This window comes from Apteryx rowi, unplaced genomic scaffold (genome assembly GCF_003343035.1).
Source record: "Apteryx rowi isolate R43461 unplaced genomic scaffold, aptRow1 scaffold_556, whole genome shotgun sequence".
Lineage (NCBI taxonomy): Eukaryota > Metazoa > Chordata > Aves > Apterygiformes > Apterygidae > Apteryx > Apteryx rowi.
Window position 1 is genome coordinate 251836 of NW_020450823.1, and position 21235 is coordinate 273070.

A 21235-nucleotide genomic window follows, 5' to 3' on the forward strand; every position below is an offset into this window, starting at 1 on the left:
TAGATGAATATTAGAATAGCCAAACTGTGTGGTAGAGTCTATTCACAGAATTTGCCAGCCCAAATGCTAGAAATCCAGGTATAACTGGAAATCTAATTTTAGAGTTTAATCTAAAAGAGCAGTTGTAATTTCCAGACAGGAGGAGTTCAGATAAAAAATTTGTATTTCTCTATCCAAACTTGTGTATCCCAAATCTTAGTCTGTCCACTTATGAACAACTGAGTATACAGATTAGTTTCTTTCTAAAGTGTATTCAGTTATTACTTTCAGAGCAGGGAGGCTTGAGCAGAAAAAGCAAGATATAGCGGTGAATCAACAGTGAATGCAAGACCTTATTGCCATGCTCCTAGCTCTGCCTCTGATTTCGAGAGAGTTATCTGCTATCTGAAAGTATTATCTAAGACCTGGTCCCTAATATTAAGTGATTTCACAGGGTACTAAGTAAGAGCCATGTACACATGCAAATACACTTCTTTTTGTCCAAATACAGAGCTGATTTTTTGCTGGCAAAAGTATTTTGAAAGCAAAAAGTGAGACGAAACAACTTGAAAAAATAAGTGCATTGTTTTGACAGTTGCAAAACAAAATGTTTTATTCAGATGAAACTGAAACTTTTGGCTTGAAAGTTTGCCTAAATTTTCAGACAAAAATAAAAGAAACATTCCCTTAGAAGATCTAAATTAACAGAAAATAAAATGAAGCATTTATTTCTGATCAAATGAAATGTTTTGGGTCAGTTTGATAACTAAGTGCAAGTGTGACATAGCCACAGTATTATCCTGCTAAATGTCAGGTTTTTTGGCATTACTTGACTGGAGCACAGGAGAAGTAGCAATAATGAATGGTGAGATTGCTGGGTAAGACTGAGGACTAGCTGTTCCTTGTTTCAGTTTGATAGGCAATAGGACACAGAATAGACTCTGCAAAATACCTCTGTAATAAATACTTTGTCAATTACTTGTGCTCCTTGGTCTTAGTTGTTAGATAAATTAAATTGGAGAGGGGGAGACTACTGAGCATTTCTGTTCAGTGGTGGCCTTGAGTATTGGCTGCTGAAGACTCCCACAGGCCCTCCGGAGAGCTGTGAGTGATTGTTTTTCAGAATAGATGTTTGGTACAGTGTGACTTACAGTCATCAGAATACCTCTATGTTAAAACTGCAGCATACAGGGAAGAGCTGGAGAAAATGTAGGAGGTGACCTGCTCTATTCTGTGTTCTGCCATTGCAGGATTTGTTCCTGCAGTACAGCAAGTTGAAACTTCATTCAGATTTGTCATGAAAAATGTCTAGTGTTTGTGGTTCTACTATATCAATCTCAAGAGTCCTGAGGTCCTGAAGACAGGACCTCAGGACTAATGCAGTGTATGCTTGTCTCTTACCATATTAAGCCCCACCAGGAACAGGCCTTGGTGTCTCCACTGTGCAATGGCAATGTAGTGAAGCAGGTGATGGTAGAAGCTTCATGCAGCATTTTGTCTGGAGATCTTTTTGAAGAATGTAAAAAACTTGTAAGTATTGTCATGCGTTTCACATCCTTCTGTTCTGCATGATCTGTGCTGGTACTGATGACAGCTGTGGGGAAAAGTGTTGGTTGTGTTAACGGCACACAGATGTCAGAGGAGACTGACTAACTGATGGTCTCATCTCTGACTATGTCCTGTAGCTGATGCTTTATGGGAAGATGCAGAATACTCCCTAGTGGAAAGCTACAGAATAACTTGTGCTTGAAGGAAATTTTATTCTTAAACCCCAGAGACTGGTACATGAAGTCATGCACAAGGGTTGAGGTTTTTCTTTTTTTAAACCTCACAGCTGAGCTAATATAGTGCCATTCTAACTGCGTTCTACATTGCAGCTTCAAAGTTGCACAAGAGGGTATGCAAACAGGGCCCAGAATGTATGGTTGCTGCATATGGGGAATGTTAAGGGACAGTAAACCACATGGTCCATAAGGACTTTGTGAACTTGGCCTATTTGAGTTCCTGCTAACATCAGCAGAAAGAGTTGCATTGATTCATATGGCACCTCAATTCTTGGCCAATGGAGCAGGCAAACCACTTTCAGGTTAAATAAGTCTAGAGAAAGGAGATGAGGGGAACTGGTGAGGGTACTGTAGCACATATTTCTTTTTTTTAGGTGAATCCCGAGCCCTACATAGATATTTGCATGTATGACACCTGTGCTTGTGAATCTATTGGGGACTGTGCTTGCTTCTGTGATGCTATAGCAGCCTATGCCCATGTCTGTGCACAAAAGGGTGTCGTTGTTCACTGGAGATCACAAGCCCTGTGCTGTAAGTACCAGACGGATGAGGAAGAACTGGGAATGACCTCGGCTGGGAAGTAAACTGAAAACATTCAGGCTCTTAATCAACAAGCCTAGCTCAGCTAGACTGTTCTTATCCAGTTCTGCTCCCACTGATGTCCATGGAGTTCACTTTAATGTGACTGGGCTAGCAGACATTTCTTCTCGCTTTTCTATTTATGTTCAAAGCCATACCTGGAAAAGCTATCCCTCAGTAAGGGAATATAATAGACTGTGGAAAAAAGAAATTTAGAGAAAGAAAAAGCTTCTGTACTTTTTTTTGGGGGGGGAGGGAATTGAAGTTGAAAGTTTGGTTTTTGCAATTGTTTTAATCAAAAACAAGTATCTCTGGTATACAGCAAGTATTTCATTAGATGAAAACAATGTAAGTGGCCTGCCTCTGATGCAGTTAAAAATATACATGTTTTTGTTTAAAGAAAGAAATCTTTCTTTCTCTATGCATGTGTGATCCACCTGGTACAAAACTTGGTGTCATAGTTCTAAGAGGCATGGTAAATTCAGTCTGGTTTGATTATTTGTCTCTGATTCTTTCATGACATAGCACAAAGCTGTGAGGACCTGAATTATCAAGAATTAGATTATCAATGCGAATGGCGATATAATAGCTGTGGACCTGCTTGTCCTATAACATGCCAGCACCCACAGGTTTTGGAGTGCCCTCTGCAATGTGTGGAAGGATGCCATGTACACTGTCCTGCAGGTAAGTCAACTTTTTGCTTTAAGTGGTTACCTTTTACTGCCCTGCTCCTGTTACTTGTGGCTATTGTAGAGTCCCTTTTTCCCTAAGGTTCCTATTGCAGGAAAAGATGTTTTACAGTCCAGAAATAGTCACAGATTTGTAAGGCTGGAGATTGCAAAAGATTTAGATATAACAATTAGTTCCTTAATAAGCTTATTGTGTTTTCACCACAATTTCTTACCCCATCTGCTATGACTGCCAGATGATCCTAGTTTTAACATGTTCTTTGTAGTTTAAGACATCTCTCCTGAGTGCCTTCCTGTGCTTTCTGATGCTCCTGTTGTCACTCAGGCAGAAATTTCCTTACCTTTCTTTAGCTGCTGTGAGACAGAAAGTTGACATGAGATCCACAGCAGGATTAGAGTCTGTGAAACATGCATGGCGCATGGAGGGTATGCAGTGGTGTTTAGAGGAGGATAATGAAATACTGCTAGCAAGAACAAGAGAGGATGGGAATGGGGTGACAAGAAAGGAAGATAGGAGGGGAGTTAGGAGTTGTTTAACAACAGTGGTTGTTGACTATGTGATCAAGTAGGGCATGAATTTGTGCTGGACGTTTGTAAAATGCTCTCCCTTAGAGTGGCTACTGTGGTGAAGGAAACTCGTTGTCCCAACCTGCTTACGGTCACCAGCCTTCTGATGCTCCCGGGAGTGCCTAGCAGGCATCTGCTGCTGGGCCTCAGCTTACAGTTTAAACTCCCCCACCAGCTGGCTCTTGTGGGGGGGGGGAAGAAAAGAAAGACAGAAGGGGAAAGAGTGAGAGGTGAGCAAGATCCAAAAATAGAGTGAAAATTCAGAAGAATAAATAGCTTCTAAGTGCAAAGAGAGAAGACAAGGAGAGGAAGAAAATAGGTGTTTTAAGCCCCAAAATAGCAGTTCTGGGCCTTGTTAGCTCTGTCCTACACATTTACAAAAAGGCAAGCGGACAGCCTTCTTGGATAAAACTTTATATAATTATTGAATATGGTGCTTGAGCCTTCAATATTCAGGTAACAGGTGTTTAAATGTCCTCCAAAATCATCAGAATGAGGAGGAGCTAGGGGATACTGGAGAAATCAATAACATAGGTGTAAAAAGGAAAATGCCATTTTCTCCTGTCACTCTGGAAGCTTTACGCTAAAGATATGTTCACCTTTTGCATAGCACTGGCTGTTGGAGATTATACACTGGGTTATGTATTTCCAACATCTCACTAAAACTGGTCATGAAGGAAAGAAATACTTCTCTTTATGTCGAACTTGTAGTGAGCATAGCACAAGCAGAATATTCAGAGCCTTTGAATGCAAATCAGAAGCCTTGTCATGTTTTTTGTAGCAGGGTAAATGCAATGATCAGCTTTGCAATTCACAAAAACTGGCATTTTTATGCTACTGTGCTATTTTAAAACAGGGGAAATACTTGATGAACTATCCCTGACTTGTGTCAGTCCAGAAGACTGTCCTGTGTGTGTGGTTGGAGATGTCAAGATCCCGCATGGAAGGAGAATAGTTTTGAACAGAGACGATCCACAGCACTGTCAGTCTTGGTATGGTGGAGGTGTTTATGCAGTCAAATAGCATGCCTTTTCAGTAGGATGAAGGGAGACAATGCACATAAACATAAATAAGTTTTTGGACTTTACTTTATATACCACTGATGATGAGGCTTGGAAACTCTCATTTGTGTCGACAGCCGTTTTCATGTAATCTGAAACTGAAGTTTTTCAATGAAGGCTGGGATTACTGGATGCCTGTTGAATTTAAGCAACTGAAACCCATAAATTCCTTTGAAAAATGACTTTTCCCATGTGTAGGTGGTCCCACTAACTTCAGATGTTCCACTTCTTTTCTGTAAGGTGTAATTCAACATCAGTAAAGCCATGAGAATCTTTCCTGTGTTAGTGCTTAAAAATCCTACTTATAGCGCAAGATCTGAATGTGCAGTGAGTCTAGAACTTGCTGAGATTATTAGCAGCTGGAGGACTGCATAGTGTCGCTGGAAAAATAATTTCCCCAAGTTTTTCACCTGATATCCTGTGGCCTGATCCTGTATGCATGCTTTGCCAAGTATGATGAAATTAATGGAAGGGTGTACAATGCTGTGCGCCATGCTGGATTAGGGCCTTCATTTGTAATGTGGCAGAGACTGATTTTCATTCTGTATGCTGCCCAGTGGCATATTGCACAAAAACCTGTAGTATCCGAAAGCTTTCCATTCTCCAGATGTCCTGCCCTCTGATGGATACTTTCAGTAGTCACTCAATGCAGTGAATACGAAAGTGTTTTCAATTGTGTAATTTGACCATATTTAATAGCAACTGGGTTGTAGAACTGCAGCAGCTATTTGCCCAGACTAACACCTTGGATCCAAACTCCCTGAACTTCACAGAAGCTCTGAATGGATATAAACTTTGAAATCCTGGCCTCTTTCTGGGGCTAGCTTAATTCTGTGTTATAAGCCCAGGCCAATCAATTAAATATATATTTTGGGGGGCAATATACATGATGAGCCTTGAATTCCATCAAAAAATCAAAAAAAAAGTCCATAAATAAGTCTCTGTTCCCTAATTTTTGTAATCCTTAATAATAATTTATCTTAAATGTTGATACACTGGCCACTGCTCATAAACAATTTCAGAACATTATGAAAACTTACCTCACTAGGGAAACATCCTTTTGCATAGCTGTCACCTAATTTAGATGCCTACACCATCTGTACAAGCAATAGGAAACATTGCACAAAAATGAATTTTATAGAAATATCCAAAGGAAACTGGAAACTAGAAGAATCTCATTCACATTAGGATTAAAATAATAAATCTTATGTTGCTATATATTAATGCCAAAAGTAGCTGTGAATTCTTCAATTAAGAAAATGCTAAAAGCAGCTTGAAAAGAACAAAGCCTTGGGAGAACTTAAACTAGGATGCCTTGTGTAAAGTGAACACTTTTCCCAGAAAATGGCACCTTCTTCCAGTATTGACTTGTTTAGTGTCTATATTCAGGGTTTTCTCTTTGCCTGCTGGTGGTGAAAACCAGCATTTTTTGGTCCTTGCTGTTTCATAGACTTTACCTATTCTGTTTCTTGGACTGTCCAGTAGGACAAGGAAAATATGTTGACTGGGTCTCCAGCACCCTGTGCATGAGTGCAATGATGTCCTTTGCGCAGATGAGTGAAGTCAGGAGCCTTACACAACCAGGAATTACCAGTGCAGAAGCGTTAAAGCCTTGCTAAATCCAGAGAATAGATTATAGGCAAGTTTCTAAAAGGTGAAGGGTGAAAGAGGTGAAAAATCTCATGGAGATAGGGGAAGAATGAATAGCAGAAAAGGCCGAGATTGAGAAAAAGAATGGAGCTAAATGGTAAGGGGAAGAGAAAAATGTACTAATGAAGATGAGCAGAAATGGGGAAGGAAGAGAAATAGGAAGAAAAAGAAGGCAAAAACAGCTCCCGATAAGATATTATATCAATTAATATATCTCATTATTTAATATGAGAAAAGAAAAGAGAATAAAAATGAGAAGCAACGAGGTAAGTAAGAGGAAGATAACAAAGAAGACATAAAAAAAACAGTGGAAGAACATGTGCCAAAGCTGTATTCAAAACAAGAAAAGTCAGGAAAAAGAAAAGCAAGAGTATGTTTTTAGAGGTAGAAAAAAGGCTGTTTTTTTCACTAAAGTTAGCAAGTCGAGGTAAACCTAGCTTTCTCACTCAGTTTGCTAATTCATATCAGAGCTAAAAGCATCTTGCTGACATTGGGATTTTACTTTGTGTTAGCTAGCCCCAGTTTGTGTAATGTTTTTCTTCCTTGTGAAGCAAACCAAATCTGCCAGTTAAGTTCACCAATGGCTTGTAGGTGACTATACTGCTCAAGGTCGTTTGGTTTCTTGATAGTTTCCAGGCACAGATTTTGCACATTATGCCAAAGGTAGCTGTAAAAAAAGCTTCCTCTGACAAACACACAATACTTTTTCATATGTTTTCTTCATCAAAACAAACAAGCATAAACGGTTCTTCCTCTGAGTGGATGCAATAGGATTTGGCTCTACAATACCTTGTAGAGGTATTGTGGAGGGTAAAAGGGGAAGGGGAAAAAATCACTGTTGTTTGTTATGTTTTGGGTTTGTTTTGTTTCTGAGATGTTTAACCTGTTCTGTATCAACATCCTTTTATTAGATGTGAGTGATGTGTTATTATGAGCATTGATTTTTACACTTAAATTTGGTGATTCTTATAGTCTGTGTGAAGGGAAGAACTTAACCTGTGTAGCCTGCAAAACAGTGGAAGAAATCTTAATACCAACAACATCTGCTCCAGAGGAGGACATAGAACAGGCACCCAGTGAATACTCGTGCAGCAAGATGATGGACTTGGCCTTTCTAATGGATGGCTCCAATAAACTGTCAGAGGAGGACTTTGAACAGCTGAAGACTTTCATAACTGGCATGATGAAGGAACTCCACATCTCCCAGAAGAAAATCCGAGTGTCAATTCTGGTGTATAGAGCTGGCCCCACCATCTATCTTGGCCTTAAAGATATCAAAACACAGTCCCAGATGAGAAAAATTGTCCAAAACATAAAGTACACAGGTGATGAAGTAGCATCCACAGCTGAAGTCCTTAAATATATTGTGTTCCATGTATTTGGAAAAGCTGAAAGGACTAATGCTGCTAGAATTGCTGTGCTATTTATAGCAAGCAAGTCTCCAGGAAAACTCCGCAGCATCCTCACAGCTTTGAAGAATAAAAAAATCACAGTAATATCTGTGGGCATTGGGCCTTATGTTAATGTGGAACAAATCAAGTTCATTGAAAAGCAGTCACCAGATAACAGGGCCTTCCTGTTGAACAATGTGTTGGAGCTAATGGATAACAGGGATCTTCTCATTGATTATCTGTGTGATCTTGGACTTGAAGAAAATCCTCAGTTACAAGCAACGTCCCCACCACCAATGTCCAATATCACATTTTCCCGTGGGGGGATCACATTACCACCACCCTTTTCAGAAAAAGACACCCCCAAAAGGCTGGATGTTGCTTTTATTTTTGAAGGATCTGAAAATGTAGGGGAGAAAAATTTTAATATCACCAAGAAGTTCCTTGAGCGAGTAATCTCAGGAATGAATGTAGGAACAGAAGATATTCATGTCACAGTCATGCAGTATTCAGACACTGTCACTCTGGAGTATTCCTTTAAGGAAATACAGTCCAAGGAAAATATTATTGAGAAGGTGAGGAATATACCCTACCAAGGAGGGAAGGCTACCAACACTGGGAATGCCCTCAATTATATTTCCAAACACACGTTTACACCAGCAAATGGGGGCAGGCAGGACGTGCCTCACTTGGTATATTTGGTGTCATCCAGCCCTTCCACTGACATTATCAAACGACCTCCCAAAGGCATAAATGTCATCCCCATAGGCATAACCCCCAATGCAGATATCCAAGAGCTCAGAAGGATCAGTCAGCCTAACAGTCCAATAGTCTTGCATAGTTATAGCACACTTATTGCAGAAGCACCTGAATTAGTGCTGCAGTCATGCTGCTCTCATAAACTTTGGACAGAAATTTCAGGTAAAGTTGGATATATTTTCTATGTAATTTCCTCTTTCCTCTCTCCTGTCTCCTCCATTCCTCCCTCAAACCACTGAAATATGAAAAGGGTTCCTGTATCTCATTTGATAGCTTGTAGTCCAAATCCAAAGGAAAGATCACTTATCCTCATTGGATTCCAAGGATGCTGACTCAAGGTTAGCAGTACGGGGCACAGACCCACAGCCAATGCTCTGTAGGCATTTGTTGGCATTAGGTGGCATCTGCTTTGAAACTCTCATTAATGTACAATAGCTTCCAGTTAGGATGGAGTGACAGAAGAAAAAAAGATATTCTCATCTGCCTGTCCCAAGCAAGTTAAAATTAAACTTCCTCTTCCTTAGGAGGTTTCACTGTTTTATTCCCCTGAGACTAAAATAGCAAAAAAGCAGGAATTCAAATACCCTTGTATTCCACTGAATATAAATCTCAAGGCCCTCAATAAAGGGGTATTATTTTATGTTTCAACTGGTCATTATCCTGTTTTGCTTTCCCCAAATGTAGGTATTGCTGTCATTTCTGTTCCTGCCAGTTCATTAGCAGATGCTGATTTTGGTTTTCATGTATAATAATAAATAGCTTTCTCTCTCTCTCTCTCTTTTTTCTTTTCTTTTTTTCCCTCAGAGTTGTGCAACAAACCAATGGATGTTATGTTTCTTCTGGATGGAAGTTCCAGTATTGGAGTGTCAGAGTTTGAGGAAATTAAAAACTTTGTACGGGCATTTATTGAAAGTGCTGAGATCGGTATGTATTTGTCTTTTAACTCCAACACATAAAGGATTTTTATTTTTTTTTTTAATACAAAACAAAACAACATTTCACTACAGTTTTTTATTTTTATCTTTAAATTACCCATTTATGGTCCAACTCCACAGAAAATTTTTAAGTTTGTATTGGGGAGTCAAGCTAGTCAAGTCAGACTTGGTTTAGTTTCTTCCTTAACCAAAGCTGTTCTGGTTCAGGCCAAAGAAGGTTTAATACCTGGTTTAGTGAATTGTCTGATAAGGAATAGCTAGGACAGCAGCTCTTTTGGCAGCTTCTCTTTATACTGTGCTGGACGCATGAAGTGCCTGTGCCAAACAGGTTTCTGCCAAGGGATGAAATTTTTTAGCTGAATTGTTATTCTATGCCAAAAAATCAAAATAGTTTGTTTTTAGTTCAGTTCTCGGTTAGGTTCAACAGACTTTAAAATAATAGTTCATGGTTGCTTCTGGTTCAAAAAAATTGATAGTTCAAAGGGCTTTCAGTTCAGGTTTGATCCAAGTGCAAGGTTTTGCTCATTGGAATGGGAATTTCTGGTTCTGATGAGCCCTTTTTGGCTAACTGAAGGCAACATGTTAGCTTTTTAAGATTTATTGCCTGACCATGTTGGATGAGAGACACTTTTTGGAAGTGCCAGACCCACTGAGCATGCTGAGTATGTGCTAATGGATTGCAAACCTCTGGTTTGGTTGCTCAGCAGAGGTATTATCAGCGCAGCAGTTCTGCAGGATGCCACCTGTGCTGCACACAGATGGAGGGACCACATGGCACATGCGGTAAATTAGAACACTGTGTGCCCTTGCACCAAGTAGAGCCACATGGCAGGGGCAGCACAGGATCCTCTGTTTGCCCAGCAGGACTTGTTTTAAGAAACCTGGACTTCTAATCAGAATCGTTTTACCTTTTCAGTCCAGCATTAAACCATTCTGTGGTTCTCATGGAGCAGTGGCTGTTGCTGCTGGTGTTTTGCCACTGGTTGTTGACGTGTTTGTATCATAGCAGTGCTTCTAAAAGAGATGGCTACCAACACCTGTATCAACTAGAAAGCTCACATGGAAGATGAACGTAGCATTTCTATATGTCCAGAATAGCTTATATTGGTTGGAGACCATACATGAGAACTGTGCATTAGCANAAAAAAAAAAAAAAAAAAACAAGCCAAGTAAATCACAAACAATAAAACAATAGACAATTTATTTTAGTCTAGCTGTTTTCCTTATCTTTGAAGCCTGTGATAGCAAATGTTACATCATTAACAACGGAACAATAATAATGAAGCTATGAAGTGAGTTCTCACTAGAGTCTTTGAGAGAACTGTAAACAAAGTGTAAAGTGTAATGGGTACACTGTATGCATATAGGTTGGTGTAGGCCTGCTATGATTGGGTGTATGAAGTCACACTTAATTTTGCTTCATTCATAAATGTTTTACAAAGCATTGATTAAAAAAAAGAATACGTTATATACATGTTACACATATCTTCAGTATATGATAGAGGTCGTTCTAAGACCATTCAGAGAGGTACAGTTGATCAGTCTAAACAATGTATTGCCCAGCTGAATTCTGCACCAGGCTGACATTTATTAAATATTTATATCAACCCTCTGTTAATAGTCTCATTCATACTTCTTAAATAATGCTTAAACAAAACTAGAATATCAGAGAATAGCAGACCTTGGAGGTTCTCTTCATGCTCTTTACAGGCCATGTTTTCTGGGTACACTGTCCCATGCTGTAGTCTGATGCATGTGACTCAAGTAATGCATGACAGAAGAAAATCTGTAAGAGATAAAGTCATCTGGGGAACCTGACCCATTCAGACAAATGGGGGATCAAAATACAACTCTTGCAAAACAATATGCACATAAGAAAGTGATATTTAGACAATTTTAAAATGGAACAGAAATGACACTTGGGAATCAGTAAAGTGAAATTCTCCAATTATGGTTGAATTGAGGTAAAATATTGCATACTGATTCCTGACAGAAAAGCAACTGTGTTCAGCAATACTTGCCCCCCCCTTTTTTTTCCTATGAATATTTCAGTGTTGATCTTCTGATTGAAAATGCAGCTTTCACACTCTGATGGAAAATCCCTGTCTAGCTGTGCTTAATGTAAAATGCAACCATAGAGTGCTCTTTGGATTTATTTTAAGACGTTCTTATGCATTGCTTAAAACTTTTGTTTTCTGCTTTCTGTTTCAGGCAATACTTCAATTCATGTGTCAGTTCTCCAGTATGCCAGGGAGAATACTCTAGAAATTTCATGGAATATACCTCAAGAGACTGAAAAACTTGTAGAGATGGTGCACTCAATTCAACAAAGAGAGCAAGGTCCCACTAAACTGGGTAAGTGGTTTTGTGGATGTTGATGTTTAAACAAGAGGGGGAAAAAAAGTAATACTAAATATAGCCTGGCCCCAACCACCAGTTTATACTAGTGCTATTGTTTTGGTGTCCTGTACTAGGACTGTCGGTCTTTTCAGTTCACTGTGTAGTCTTTACTGTATAGTTTGCCAGTAAATATATGTGTATTTATTTATTGGTAAAGAGTTTCCATTTTCTTTATTAAAATGTATCTGTAGGTTACTCGCATCACAGTTTGCCATACTGTATTTTGGAAAGAAGACGACCAGTTTCATTTTAGCCTTGAAGTAATTCTCAGGAGTTGCATTCATTCTCTTTCAGACAAGCAAAACATGATTAAAATGTAAAGACTTTGGTCATTAACCTTTCAGCATCAATTAGTTCATTAGACATTTAGCAGCAGAACTGCTTATGCTGACTTCAATAGCTGCTGTCTCCAGATGTTTGTTCCTTTGTGCTGAGCCAGGGTAACTGATGTGATTGAAAAATTACTTAGCAAAATAGTAGTTGTTTTTTGTGTGATTGAGTTCCCTCATCCAAATTGCCATGCTGGTCCCATAACCCCTTGAGCTGGCACAAAGCCAGGGATGGTGCCAGGGAGGTGCGTGACTGTCTAAGCTGGCACCTTAGCTGAAGTGTTTCTTGTGAAACATCATCATCCGTTCCAGAAAACTGCATCCTTAACAACATGTCCACTTGAATTTTCAGGTGCTAAAGCACAGATTTCCCAGTCAGTTTGTGGAAGTTCAGTACACACATGTATCAGTTGTAGGGTTCAGCAAAAAGTGATTCTACTACTATAGCATATCTGATCTTTCACCAGATACCCTGAGAATTTTGTTCTTCTGGACTGGAACCACATTTGCTCTGGCAGCAGAGTAGCATTAGGGTCCTATAAGAGCTGAGAAGTATACAGATTTTTAGGGTCTTTGGCCTACTTAAGACTGTAAAGAGTTATTGGTACAGAGAAGTGAGAAATAAAACCTGACTTCCATAGTTCGCAGGAGGATTAGCCATGATTGCTTTCTCAGCCTGGAGAAATAAAAATACCAGATGGCTGATGAGACTTCTATAGGCTCTTTGTGGGATAAATTGTTACATACAAATAGATAAGTTTCATGAAGTCTTCTATGTAATGTGTATAGTAAGCCACACTGAACTGCAGGATAAACAGAGAAAACATGGCCCTTGGGAAATGAAAGGGGAGAGGCAGCCACATGACATGCTCATTAGTGATTTGTTTATGTCTCATTGGAAAATGCTCAGAGACCACAATGAGGAATGTGATATAACAGACCAAAATGGAATAGAGCAGAAGTAGTTCCTCCCAATGAAGTAATGAAAATAAGTCACCGTGGTCCTGTCCTGCAGCTTGTAACATGTGTGAACTAGGCTGGCTAAATAGGAAACTCGACGTCCATGGGAAATGCATGGTCATTTGTTTCACTCTATCTGTGCACAAGTCTCTGGAAACATGCAGGCTGGTTAAAAAGTTTAGATGGCTCAGTTTAGATGTTGCAGGTGCAGGTGTTGTTGTGGTGCCCAGCGACAGGATGCGAGGCAACGGGCACAAACTGAAACACAGACAGTTGCATCTGAACATGAGGAAAAACTTTTTCACTGTGAGGGTGACAGAGCACTGGAACAGGTTGCCCAGAGAGGTTGTGGAGTCTCCTTCTCTGGAGATATTCAAAACCCGCCTGGATGTGATCCTGTGCAACGTGCCCTAGGTGACCTGCTTGAGCAGGGAGGTTGGACTAGATGATCTCCAGAGGTCCCTTCCAACCTCAACCATTCTGTGATTCTGTGAGGTAGCTTTGGAAATCTCTTTTCTAATTTATCCTGGACATGACAGAGGTTTACCCATCAAAAAATGTCATTACCCTCAGACCAGCACTATTTCTTCTCATTTGTGCTGGCCTCCCTATGGTAGAAACATGATTCTGTGTAACCCTTGTGCAATCTTTGATGATTTAAGTATCCTATTTCAGTCAACAGAGCTACACATGCACAAAACAATTGCAGACTTGGACCCTATGACTGACTGAGTTACCTTATTTAAAAATCATGGCTCACTCGCAGTTCCAGTTTGCTTGTTTCCTAGGGCACTTGCCTGCGCTTGCTTGCTTGAGCTCATATGCACAGTGAGAGTCAGTACATGAGCAATACTGTACCTGTTATGTGCTCTGTAATAGTTACTCCAGCTGCAAAAGCTGATGGGTGGATACATATTAGAGCCACACAGCTCCAGGAACAGAAATATTCCACAGGCTGGTGAGACAGTACTTGCCGAGCTGCTGCAGGAAGGATCCTAGTTGCTGATAAAGCAGATGCAGTTACATAAAGGAAAGGTCTCTTTGCAGCACAACATATACTTATCTTTAGAATGTGACTGTTGGCTTCACTTAAAGATACTGAAATTCCAGGAGAAAGTGGTAAGAAATAATGAAAAACTGCGGAGTCTTCAAGGGCATAGGAGACCAAAACCCAGCAGCCTATACCACAAAGCTTTTCTATGCTTGTGCAATAAGATCATATCATGCAAATTTTGGCTAACATAATCTATTAAAAAGAAGCTCTAGGAATATTTAGCCATAATAAAATTCTGTGCAACTTTGCCTAAGAAATAACTGACCCCCCCCCCAAACAAACTGAAGACAAGAATTAACTGTATAACCTACCATTCAGCTAAAAAGAATGATCTATTGAAGACTCACAGAAACACATCTCTGTTCAATATTCATTGGTGTTCAAGAGTGTCATAGGGAGCACAATTAGCAGTCCCTACAGTAAATGCCTCTTAGACTTTATAAAACCATGATTTCAGTTGCGTATATCTTTGCTAAATGTAGCCCATTTGGGCTGATTTTTCCTTGCCAGATGCCTACTTCAAAATTTGGAGGAAGTTTAATCTATGTGGTTCAACTGCCATAAAAGCAAAGTTAGGGAAAGATGCTCTTTTCTTTGTGTTTAGGAAAGAAATCTTAAAAATATTTTTTGCTGAAAATTCTATAGCTGCTAACCTATTTGAATAGTAGCATCCTGCTTTGCCTGTCATGATTAAGCCATTATAAATGCTTCCTTTTTAAAATCACCTTATCATTTAGGAGGTAAAAGCCCACTGTAGCAACTTTTTGCGGTTCAGATGTCTGCCCTGAATGATGTGGTCTGTACAGAATTGCTTTTCAAAGTCTGGCCACCAGCCTAAGGCCATGGTTTCACCAGCAGCTGCCCTGATCTAATGGCTCTCATCCACTGAAAGGCAGAGGTCTCGCTCATTTGCTCCCTCACTACTGCTTCTGACTTTGCGGTGTCAGCTCCTTTCTTGAGCTAGCTTTGAGTATTTACTAGACTTTTCCCTGAGCTATTTTAAGTCACTGTCCTGGCAGGTTTTTGTTTCTGGGTCTTTTTTTTTCTGAGTTCCTTTCTTACAAGGTTTATCAGTTGAATTTGCTCCTGAGGGGCTGAGGGGGCATCAGAACCACTTGGTGGTAAGAGAAGTGCAGGATTTGTCATCTGCAGGGACAAGAAGGAAGGTAATAGAGTTTGGGGCCTCATGGTCTGCTCCCTTCAGTGCTAGTGAGCTGATGAACTGATAAATCCATAATGTTCATAAAAAGTTCAGCCATTCTTCCAAAGGGTACCTATTAATGAGAGAATATCAATTTGCTGAGAGTGAACTGCTTAAAGCATCCATTTTTGGAATATTTCCTCAATAGCTATTTTATTTTAAAATTAATCAACTGCTAAATTCAGTAAAAAAAAACAATTCAACGTCTATTCAAAACCCCAAGTTAAGATATAAAGACTAATTTCAGAATTATCTTTGTACAGAGTTATTCCTGATTAGACAAGTTCTTGGTTGAATACATATGATCTGGACTGTCCATAAGCTTCCTACCCAGTGGCTTTTTCTATACCCTTTCAAGTACTGAGGAGATAATTCTTTTTGCTTCTTTCCCTGGCAGCTTTCAATAGATGTGGGTGATTAAGACCCCTGCAGTACTTTGCCTTTTGGGTTGAGTTGTTGCAAAAGTATTAGCGAAACCATTGAGGCCATTTAAGACAATGATGCATAAGATCTTTGCAGGAACCTTCGCCTAGCTTGACTCCCCTGTGTCTCACAACTCCACAGAACTTCACATGGATTTTACATCTTATTCCTCATTTCAGACAAAATTAAAGAAAATAATTGCAAAAACGGTCTTGTATTGTTACAAAGTTGCTTTAAGCAATTTCTGCTTTTCCTGAGGCACCTGCTAAACTATTAAATGTCTATCTGTTGGCTTATTTCTACCCAGATTGGCTTTTTAAGATGAATCTCATTTTTTTATTTCTTGGATGTATTTTCAAAATTTCTAGGGCACTTTGTGCTCTTTCAGTTCATTCCATGATGTTCACAATTGCTCCCAATCTAATATCTGTGATTCAGATTGGCATGCTTTTTTACATACTTTTCTTCCTTTATCCAGTCATTAATGAAATTATTCAATAAGACAGACTCTAGAGGACTTCCCTGTAGATTCCCATTAAACCTCAGCCCTACTCAACTTATTGTCTTTTAGCTTTAAAGGTTTTTTATGTCCATTTAATCAGCTTTCAGTTCATTCAGGAACTTCTATGTAAGAAGTTCTGAACTACTACTTCAGAATTTGAGTCTGGCTTGAATATGTATCAAATGTTGTCATCCTCCCTGCCAAAAAATCCAACCATTTAGCCTTTATTGAATCATCTTGTTCAAGGCAACCGGAAAAATATTCTTTAAAAGCCTTTTATGAGTGTCAGAAGTTAGCCACCACTTGTTCATAATCTTAGATGAGAGGAGAAGACTATGCAGTGATGCCATCACTTCTGCATTGACTAATTACCTCTTTCTTTGTAGGATATCTTCTGTTGCTTTTCCTTTAATGATTATTCCTTACATGACTTTTGTTTTGTACTCTTTGATGTATTCAGGAGTGTGTCAATTATCAGTACCGAAAGATGGGGAGAAGGTGCTCTGCCGTGGTCATAGCCCTTGGAATGACCAACATGCTTTTTGCAAAGTGACCCACATAGGTTCACATAGGTTTTTTTTTTTTTTTTTTTTTTTTTCATTTTTCCTCAGATGTGCCAAATGACTAACAGGTCCTACAGACTTAGCTGAAAGACTGCTGGGAACTTGGTGCAAGCCAGACTTTTCGTTCATTTACCTAACTAAATGTTTAGAGGGTCAAATTTAGTGTGTGTGTGTGCGTGTGTGTGAGTGAGAGAGAGAGAGAGAAATTAATCTTGTCCATAATGCTTGTCAGAACCAGAGTAGGAGCAATGTGTTAGGAGACAGTAAGAGAAGATGAGGGCAGGCGGTCAGGGACAGACAACAGGACATGCATTCTGCTGGTATCTGCCAGGACTAGTGGGTGTTGAATTCCCATCATGTCCACTGCCTTTGGGCACAGAGTTTCTATTATGTGTCACACTGTTCTTAACTTTATTATTCTCCCACAGGTGATGAAGGATTTTGGCTTTGAGACATCTATCTTAATTTCTTATGGGTTGTATGTCTAATGTCTAAAATACATGAGAATATGGAAATCATTCTGCTTTCAAAGACCACTTGTTTATTTTTATTTTTTTTTTGGTAGGATTTGTATATTTAAGAAACAGAAACCATTTGTAACAGTAAAGCATTGGATTAACATCATTTACTCCTATGTTCAATATGTGGGAACATGCTGGCTGTTAGTCCGGGCTTAGGGTCACATGCACACTCACAGAAGGCCCTTCAAAATGTGTAATCCTTAAAGTCCATATCAAACCTCCCATTCACTTCACTGGGGCTTAGATGATACCCCTTGTCAATGCTAAAAAATAATGTTTTGACTACTGTCAGATTTCTCTAAAGGAAAATGTGTTTTGTTTTGTCTCTTTATGGAGCAGGAGTAAGGATATTTTCTATTATTATTTCTATAAGGATATTTTCTATTATTTTCTATTGGTCCCATATGGCCAAACCGATGTTGCAGAAGGGGTTGATCCCTTCCCCCTTCACCTAACGGCTGCATATGTCCACTTCCATCCTTCTGCTGGATGTGGCACACACTGCCCCTTCAGTGAGCTGATATAAGGGCCAAAATGGCTGAAAACTATTCAGTCAGACATGGTGTGTTCCCTGAGCAGCTAGCCACTTGGTCAGGTGGGCAACAGAGTCGACTGAAGGCAACGAGAGGGCACGCCAGGCCGATGTGCCCTGTTCCTTTGGCAGACACTTACTGTGGCCCTACTTGCATTAACACAAACACATTTGCAATGTGCATAGACATGCCTGAGCAAGCTCTAGTTGTGCCAGCAGCAGCAGTGGCCCAGGTGTTTTCCACTGAAGGGATGCATGAGACTCAATATGGACTTATAAAGGCTGCCTTGAAGCCTGTGTGGCTTAGACTTGATCATTTAAAGCTAGTTTAATTAAGTCCAAGAGGCTGCTACACGCTCTCCTGCCGATCTTAATATAGCCTTGACTTGAGCCTTGTGCTTTGTGACAGTTATTTGAGTGCAAACTTTTAAAATGTCCTTTCTTGGCATGAGAATGGTGGCTTACTGCTATGTTACAATCTACTATCAAGAGACTATTCAAATGCTGTCAGTGGACCAGGTTGGTTTATTCATAGTGAATATTCTTTGTTATGGCCTCTGAGTGGTTTATCACCCTCCCTGCTGAGATGCAGAAACAAACAGTTGGGAAGTGACAGCTTCCAACTCGAGATGGTAACTTTCTGAATTTCTCTAACAGGGCCACAAATGTTCATTTGATCATGTCTTCAGACACTTGGCTGTTTTCTTAGAGCTGACTCCAAATTAAGGGGAGAAACCCAAAGAGTTTTTAGCATACTGAAACAAATTTTCCATGGATTAAACTGAGTAACTATTTTGGGGGGATTATTTCAAAGTCCCCAAAATTCTATTTCAAAGTCCCCAGTTCTATTAAAATGGAATTTGATTCTTTATTAGCAATTATAAAAATAATGGATTTACCATTAATCAGTTTACAGATAGGTAAAGATGTTTCTGTAAATTTGCAGATTTAGTGGAAGAAAGAACAATGGAGCTTGTGTGGTTGGTGACCACACCAGCCACACAAAAATCATAGTGTCATTAAAAAAAGACAAGAACCGAAATTCCCAACACTTTTCATAAATGAATGAAAAATGATTTGAGATTCTTACTGTGTGAAGGTTTAACCTAAAATATTTCAAAATAAAAACCTAAAATACTTCCTTAGCAATTATTTATCGGACAAAAGGGAAATGAGTCAGTCCTCTGGCACAGTGACCATTTTGGAGGAATCTCAGGGAGTGGAATAGTCCTATTAATTTTGTGTTTTGTTGTATCCCTTAGTTATATATTAGATACATCATAATTCCACATCTAACATCTACATGTACAGACATATAGAATAACTGCTGGAAAGCAAAAGCATTTTTAGTAGTGATTATGAGACAGCTTTAATAGGAGATGAATTAATATTTGGAATTAATTAATTTTTCTAGTCAGGAGTAGTAATTTGTGAAATGGAATCACCATCATTCAACCAATTATGACATTTTAGGTTATGTTTTTTGCAAGTAGAAAAACATTCAGAATTTCGAGTTTTTCGGTGTACAGAAATTCTGAAACATTTTCATTGAAATAGCACTAAATAAGATAATCGTAATCTGGCAAGAAAGAAGAGAACCATTCCATTTTGATTTTAAATACTGCTGAAAGTTTTCTGTGGTTTTTTTTTTTTTTTGGTCCAAACTGACGTGTTTCCAAAAAGCCTTTTGCTTTCAACAAAAGTGCATCTTTCTATTTAAAAACTATTATTTGGAAAATTATATGACCATCCATAGACAGGAGATTTCTAGTGGAGGTAGCTGCACTAGACAGATGGAGGCTGATAGGAGGGGAAGCTAGTAGAAATCATATTCTAGGCTATCTTCTTCCAAGCGGTAAATTCTTCCTGAAGGTCTAATTTCTTCGGCTAAATCCTTGCAGAATATTCAGCTGCTGCTGCTAGGCTGTCAATAATCAATATGCTGAGTGAGCTTTCTAGAGGTGGCCCTTGCTTGAAGTAGCTTGGGAAAAGGAGCTTTGCTTCTGCTAATGCCAGTGGGTGGCAAGATGAAAGAGGACATGAAGTGTGAAGTGTTTACGTGTGCAAGCTGTTCTGGTGGTTTGCTGGTGAATTATCTACAATGTGACTTCCACTATTTTACAAATGTGTTTGTTATTCAAAATTATTCAGTGAATTCCTTAGGCAAACACATTTCTGCCGAGAAGTTCTTGCAGATTACTCCGAGGAACTGTTATTTCAGATATTTATTATTCACAGTCCACTGTTTGCCCTAAAAATCACATTAGTCACACAGTATCATTTCTACTTCCTGAGCTGATAACTTCCAAGCCCAAAGGAGCTTTTAAGAAAGCTGCGTGTGATCATTCCCTGTATAAATATTTGTGCAAAACCATATCTAAGCACAAGTACTTACAACGTGCTCTCTTGCTGAGGTCATTATTTTGAACAAAAATTTGCCTGAGCGTTCACAGATGTAAAATAAAAGGGCAACAGCTACCCATTTAAACCAGTTTGTGATTTGAGTTAAGGTAGGTTGTTGGTTTTTTTTTTAATATGGATTACCCAGTTATAATATGTGTTAGTCTGACATACCTAGATTTCAGAGGGGTTGCTGGCAGTAGGCATGCATAGCAGAAGTTTACCAAATTAGGGAAGGACTAGATCTCTGGGATTTGAACAATTTACATGTACTGTTGAGTGTGTTTTAAGTGGCAGAGCATTTGGTAACTAGAGCTAGCCACTGGATGTCACTGTTGTTCCGCAAGTGAGAAATAGTATATTGTTGAGACTTGGTACCTTCTTTCCTTTTGCATAATGCAGTGGTAATACTCCTGAACAAAGTAATCTCTAAAACAAGAATTATGAAGTTATGCGTATCATTAAAAAAAGGTAGTAAAATTTCCATTATTTCAGAGGAATGCCTTCCTGGGTTGGGAGGTATTAATAGTACCAGTAGGTCCTTAATAGCTGAGATCCCTTATGTGATAGCAATAAACCAGACATTAGAAGTGCTTTGAAAAGAAGTGTTTTCCCATACAGTATAAGCTACCAATACAACATTAAATAAACTTTAGTTTTACAGCCTTTTATGTATTTTCTATCATGTCTCTCATTTCTCTTTTCATTTCTTCTCAGGAAAAGCCATTGATTTTGTAGTTCAGAATGCTGTGTTGGAATCCCATGGAGGGCGACCCAATGCATCGAAGGTAGCAATAATCATCATATCAGAGAAATCAGAAGACACTGTGGAGACTGCAGCACTTTCTGCAAGAATGAACAGTAAATCTCATTTCACTGTTACTATTTTTACTCAGAGTTGCTGTTTTTAAAATAGTGCATTAGGATAGAGGATGCAAAATTAAGACATTAATATG

At 39.1% G+C, this 21235-nt stretch overlaps 1 protein-coding gene across 1 annotated transcript in view; it reads left to right on the plus strand.

Moving 5' to 3' along the window:
* The window catches only part of VWF (von Willebrand factor), a 148634-nt gene that overhangs the window by 68676 nt on the left and 58723 nt on the right, over positions 1–21235 (plus strand). Inside the window, exons 24-31 of the mRNA XM_026081615.1 lie at positions 1390–1509; positions 2138–2294; positions 2868–3026; positions 4455–4590; positions 7282–8621; positions 9264–9383; positions 11606–11749; positions 20997–21140. Of these exons, the coding sequence (XP_025937400.1) occupies positions 1390–1509; positions 2138–2294; positions 2868–3026; positions 4455–4590; positions 7282–8621; positions 9264–9383; positions 11606–11749; positions 20997–21140 (2320 nt within the window). The remainder of the gene's footprint in view (positions 1–1389; positions 1510–2137; positions 2295–2867; positions 3027–4454; positions 4591–7281; positions 8622–9263; positions 9384–11605; positions 11750–20996; positions 21141–21235) is intronic.